The following is a 5377-nucleotide window of genomic DNA, read 5'->3' as shown; positions in this document are numbered from 1 at the left end:
ATTACCCATAAAAACTACTTTGCCCGATGAAAACCAAAATGATTTATACGTGTATTTTTTTTAGACACCAAAATGAGGATTTGCTCTATCGTCACAATTCTCATCACTTTCTTCTTTTTTGGTCATGTATTCTCACCACTTTTTCCAAATTCCATTCCGCACTTCTCATTCTTGGGCCACAGAGAAGTATCCTCAATTGCTTTAACACCTTTTAGCCCCATCTCATTCTTCATTGGGCCGTAATACTAGGCCCATTTTGATTCATTACTGTCAACTCACTTAAATAAAATGCCTAAATTAGGAGTTATCCAATCCATAAAACCAAAAAAATAAAAAACTCACTTCACTGAATAGGCCGCCACCCCGCACCACAGGCCGCACAAGTCTTCTCCGCTTTCTTCCTATTCCTGACTCACCACCGCCGGCCGCCTGCGTTGTGACTTGTGACCGACCACGACGACAGCCCCGCCGCCGCACAACGCCGATTCTCCTTATTAGCACCGCTCCAACCTGGAAACACTTTCTCAACACAACACTTTTTTAGACATCCGATACTGGTATTCCATTTTCTTAGCTCTGTTCATTCCACCCTATGTGAATTGTTTAATTAATTATAACTTTCAGTTTCCTTTTGTTTTGTGCCCTAGACTTGAACTAGAAAGCACGATAGAAGAACAGAAGATGGAACCCCAGGGCCTGAACCTTATGGATCAAGCATTGGGATTTCACAGCAACATGACGCAGCAGCCATGGCCTCTGTGCGGTCGCTTCGTGCTTGTGGAGGATTGTGTTGACACCAGTGGTGCGTTCGTTCTTCACCACATTCTCAAGCGCTCGTTCACTTCTCGCCCTTCTTCTGCCGTTATCTTCCTCGCTTTTGCTCATCCTATTAACCACTACGACCGTGTTCTCAGGAAGCTTGTACTTTTCTCCTCTTTCTCGGCATCGCCGTTTCTTAGAATTTAACTTTAAATACTTCCGTTCAGAAGAAACTTTATATAGACATTCAGTTATTATTTATGGATTACCATCTTAGTAGAAGGGGTTTAGGGTTTTCATACATGCAAATGGACAATGTTGATTTTAAACTGTTGTTATTAGTGCATCAAACTTAAACTCTTCTCATTTCCAATATCTCTGTCTATGAATTGCATCATTTCCACCACAGCTTGAAGTGTCCTTCGATTACATGCTAACTGGTTACTTCTATGATTCTGTAGTTTATTTACAAATAAAATGCCTTTATTTTCTTTATGGATTGTATTTGAATTATTCATATTTGCATATGGTAGGGTTGCAACTTATCTTCTCAAAGAGATAACGGGAGATTCTTTTTCCTTGACATGCTTATGTTGCAGTGTCCAGGTGAGGAAATTATTTATTTATGTTTGGTTTTGATTCTGTTTATAACTTTTTCTAACCATTTGTTTTTACAAAATTAATTGATATAAGGCTTGTAAGTTGAGATACTTAGGTTATTCTAGTTTGAGAAAACATATTTTGTTTTCAAAGTTAAGCAAAAAATTGTCACCTTTTTCACCGTCTCTTGTTTCCGACATGTTGTAAAGGAAACATGGAAAAGAAAACAAAACATTTCTGGTTTTAACGTCTTGTTATAACTTACCGTTCATTAGGGGCTGTAAGTCTGTAAGTAAATTGAAATATCTGCATTGTCTCTGAAGGATCATACACATGGCCAAATAACACCGACATTATTGATGACCAGTTGAAGGAAAACCAAAGCACGATGGACTTGCTACTGTCTTTGAGAAAATTGAAAGAGTGATCAGTGAATTACATCCAGAAAACAAGAAATTTGTCACTGTCGTCATAGATGACATCTCGTGCCTTGAAGTTGCTGCTAATGGCTCATCAAATGATGTTTTAGACTTCCTGCATTACTGCTATACGCTAACATCAGAAAATGTAAGATAACATTTGCTCGACCAATTTGTTAGATCATTTTAATATAGTTCTGTTCTTTATTTCTCTCTTTTCTTGTCACAGGGCTATGCACTTGTTGCACTCAATCATCAAGATATTTATTCAGATGGAGAGAGGCCTGCTTTTATGTTAGAGATAGAGTACCTTGCTGATATCTTGATCAAGGTTGATCCATTAGCTACTGGTTTAGCAAAAGATGTGCATGGACAGGTTTGGTTCTATCATTCTATTTAAGAAGTTCATAGACCAGTTATTTATAATGTTCATGCTAGAAAGTAATGAAATCTTTTGATCGAGACCAACCTCTCTTTGACTTCTATTTGATAGATTTTGACACCCAGAAGGCACTAAGCAGTTCCTTACTTTTCATGACTAATTGCTAAGACTCTACAAACCTTGTGTATTTTACTCATCTGTTGGCCAAATAAACCCTGCAACTACGCTATTATTATTTTGGGTGGCAGTTAAGGAGAGTGAAGAGGCCAACTTTTAATCAAGAAAAGTGTGAACGTACTCAAGGCACCTTTAGAGTTTGGTTGATTTGTAAAAGCATTTTTTTAAAAGGATTTTGTGAAGAAAAAAATTGAAAACAATAAAATCTTATATTTGTTCTCACTTTTTCCTTTAAAAAATCTTGAAAACAAAAAACATTGAAAATGAAAACAAAATGTTTCACAAACTCAATAGAGTTTTCCAAACATAATGATTAGTTTCTCTTCATTTTCCTCAGCCACCTTGTTTGAGATGAAATTGTGTGAGATAACTCGTGATCAAGAAACCGTAACCCTTCTGTCTCACTTAATATGAGCCCACTTTGATGACAATGTTGTAATTTGGAGGCTTGCTTTAATTGTCTTACTGTAACATTCTAGTATATCAGCATTACCCTTAGTTGTTCCTTCATGCAAACATACCCTTCACATCAAAGCATAGGCCTCTTCTGACCCTCTTTCTTGGTATTCATCCTACAACAGCTTCCTAAAGTTTCTTCCTTGACCTGTTCACTAGACCTGCAACATTCAACTTGTATGAATTACCTGACTATACCATTGCTTAACATATGAACTTGAAATATTCATTGTGTATGGAAGTCTCACATTGGAGGCTACATTGTTTGTCTTATCTGTCAAATCAATATGGGAGCTTTGATACCAATTCGTAGTTCAGGTTAGAAGTTAGATGAACAAACAATTAAAGGTCAGAAGTTTGGTGATGGAACCTTGTGTTATCCAATATCTCTCTTCTAGGTCAAAGCAGCTCTGCAGAAGTGAAAAGAATGTCTACAATAGACCTTCAAGTAGTTTGAGAGTATGGCCCTCTCCACTCCCCAAACAAGAGAGTCCAACCATTGGTGAAAATCTTATCATGGGTCCCACAAGAGTATTTAGAGTTTAACATGATCGTGTGGATTTTTAAATTGAGAGGATCTACACCTCCAACTCCCTGTAACTGGACTACCCTACCTGTACATGATCTCCTCCGACCCATGTTTTTACTTTTTACATTCTTGTCATCTAAATCAAATCATTTCCCATCAAATTCTATTAAAAGTGACATGAAAATACACAGAAAATATCTGGTTTTTTCAATGTATCTCTCTTGCCTCTTTTCTCTCATGGCTTTTTTTATTTTTCACCTCATCATGATTTTCCTTTTTCTATTACAGAAATCTAAAATGAAGCTGTTAAGTATCTAAAATGAAGCTGTTAAGCATCCTATACTTCCCGATGTGGGACTTTGAGCACCCCATAATACCCAAGTCCCTAACAATACACCGCCCCTGGAGAGCCGATGTCCACGGTGGCTTCACTCTATCGACATTGATCCAACGGTAGCCACTTTGTTACCGGCTATCAGTATCAGTATTCACTTTAATCCAGCTTATAGGTAGCCCTTTCCATGGTGCCAACAACCATGCTCTAATACCATTGTTAAGTATCTAAGAAAAGTGGAAAACCACACCTTAAAAGTTAGCTAATAAAGGGGAAGAACCACTCTCCTTCTATACAACATCAAGCATCCCATCCTACTCGATGTGGGACTTTAAGCACCCCATGATACCCAAGTCCCTAACAGAAGCACAAAGATGAAGGAAAATAATTATGCATGTATAAGATGATACTTTGAATTTTTCACTCTATTTTCCTTAACTCTTCAAATGTTGTTGAGAGCCAGCTATATAGTGAGTAGCTTGCTTCTTCGAATTGGTTCACTGCCTCTTCTTTTTCTTTGCTGATTCTGCCCGTTGTAGCTGTCCTTTTCCTGGCGTGCTTTCTTTTCCATTTTGCACCATTACAATAGCTGCCCGTTGCTCTGCATTTTTGTTTTGTTCTACCCAACTTTGCTAATGATCTTCTGCAGTTTGATCTTGTGCTGTCCTTATGTCCTTGCTGTCCCTCGTTCTTCATAGTGTTGCCAACTGTCCCTTTTTGCTTTTGCTTCCTTAGTCAAACCATGCAATGTTGAACCATCTCTCTTGGTACGGTGATTCTGATTTTTGTACTCACCATCACCCAGGGCTGAAGCTTTGATTTGAGCATTGTGGAGTTTTTGCTGAACCTTCATGATGTGGGCTGAGATGAATATATTGGGCCTACACTACTCATAAACCCATTAGCACACTTTTGTGCTGTTAACCCAATAACAATGTTTGTCATCATATTATCACACTAAAATTAATTCTAACTCAACAACATGGATTTGGAAAATTATATCAGTTCTCATTTTTGTTCTATTCCAAACAAGTTATTTCAGTTCCACATGAATTCCATTCCTCTTTTGTTCTAACTGCACCCATACGAAGCTTAAAATTTGCTTTAGTTGCTTCATGCCCAATTTATCTTTGAAATAAAGCATGGCAGTTATATAATGCAATTGATATGCAAAATCTATAAACAATTGCTTCATGGAATTGTAAATTCATGTGCTAAGTCCTTCATATCCTTGCAAATTATCGAGTAAATAGGAAAGAAGGAAGAAACTCTTTATTGTTAATCTTTCTAATGTTGAATTATGTTCTAGTGACAGTGCAACTGCAACTGCAACTGCAAATAGCACTTGCTTCACTTTTTCTTTTCTGTTTAATGGTGACTTAATATTGGTAAAACTGTTGCCTGAACCATGAATTTTACCACATTAACGTCTAGTTACTTTGTCTTGTTAATTATTCATCTTTTTTGGATTCAGGTGATGGTTTTAAATAAGGAAACACAAAAGCAGCAAGGAATTTCATCAATTAAGATTCAAAATTTTCATTTCAAGATCAAGGAAAATAACATTGAGTACTTCTACGCTGGCACAAGAACCTAGAGCTGAAGAATATGCTTGTACAGAGTTGTTTAATCTTGAATGAGACAGTGATTTGTGCATCTATTGTGTTAGACTCTTGCAAGTTTTGGAAGAAGCGATTCTTAATTTCAATGAGGATCTTGAT

The 5377-nt window shown here is 37.1% G+C and overlaps 1 protein-coding gene and 2 long non-coding RNA genes across 7 annotated transcripts in view; 1 reads left to right on the top strand and 2 right to left on the bottom strand.

The window, feature by feature from the left end:
* LOC107605208 (elongator complex protein 6) lies at positions 311-5370 on the top strand. 5 transcript variants are annotated; one of them, XM_021105075.1, is made up of 6 exons: positions 311-557; positions 625-921; positions 1293-1365; positions 1727-1926; positions 2008-2154; positions 5131-5370. In XM_021105075.1, the coding sequence occupies exons 2-6, from the start codon at positions 682-684 to the stop codon at positions 5251-5253; spliced, it is 783 nt and encodes a 260-aa protein (XP_020960734.1). In that variant the 5' UTR covers positions 311-557; positions 625-681; the 3' UTR covers positions 5254-5370. The 5 variants fall into 5 exon arrangements, with proteins under 5 accessions (XP_020960734.1, XP_020960736.1, XP_020960737.1 ...); XM_021105077.1 differs by lacking the exon at positions 5131-5370 and adding an exon at positions 3611-4175 and having other exon boundaries at positions 312-557; positions 648-921; XM_021105078.1 differs by lacking the exon at positions 5131-5370 and adding an exon at positions 2272-2492 and having other exon boundaries at positions 312-557; positions 648-921.
* Positions 2528-3604, bottom strand: LOC110263582. Its single transcript, XR_002349407.1, has 2 exons — positions 3042-3604; positions 2528-2954 (listed from the first exon to the last, which is right to left on the bottom strand). It is a non-coding gene; the product is annotated as an uncharacterized LOC110263582 (long non-coding RNA).
* LOC110263581 overlaps positions 4167-5377 on the bottom strand; it is a 2313-nt gene continuing 1102 nt past the window's right edge. The window contains exon 2 of the long non-coding RNA XR_002349406.1: positions 4167-4537. This is a non-coding gene — a long non-coding RNA (uncharacterized LOC110263581). The remainder of the gene's footprint in view (positions 4538-5377) is intronic.

Source organism: Arachis ipaensis, chromosome B06, assembly GCF_000816755.2.
Source record: "Arachis ipaensis cultivar K30076 chromosome B06, Araip1.1, whole genome shotgun sequence".
Lineage (NCBI taxonomy): Eukaryota > Viridiplantae > Streptophyta > Magnoliopsida > Fabales > Fabaceae > Arachis > Arachis ipaensis.
The sequence above is the reverse complement of the archived record's forward strand: the minus strand, read 5'-3'. Positions and strand labels throughout refer to the sequence as shown.

Excerpts from the sequence above, each read along its gene's own strand:
- LOC107605208 (XM_021105075.1), top strand. The coding sequence starts at position 682 with ATGGAACCCCAGGGCCTGAACCTTATGGATCAAGCATTGGGATTTCAC. Across the intron at positions 1,366-1,726 it reads GCTTATGTTGCAGTGTCCAG|TTGAAGGAAAACCAAAGCAC; the intron begins GTGAGGAAATTA and ends ATTGATGACCAG. Across the intron at positions 1,927-2,007 it reads ATACGCTAACATCAGAAAAT|GGCTATGCACTTGTTGCACT; the intron begins GTAAGATAACAT and ends TTCTTGTCACAG.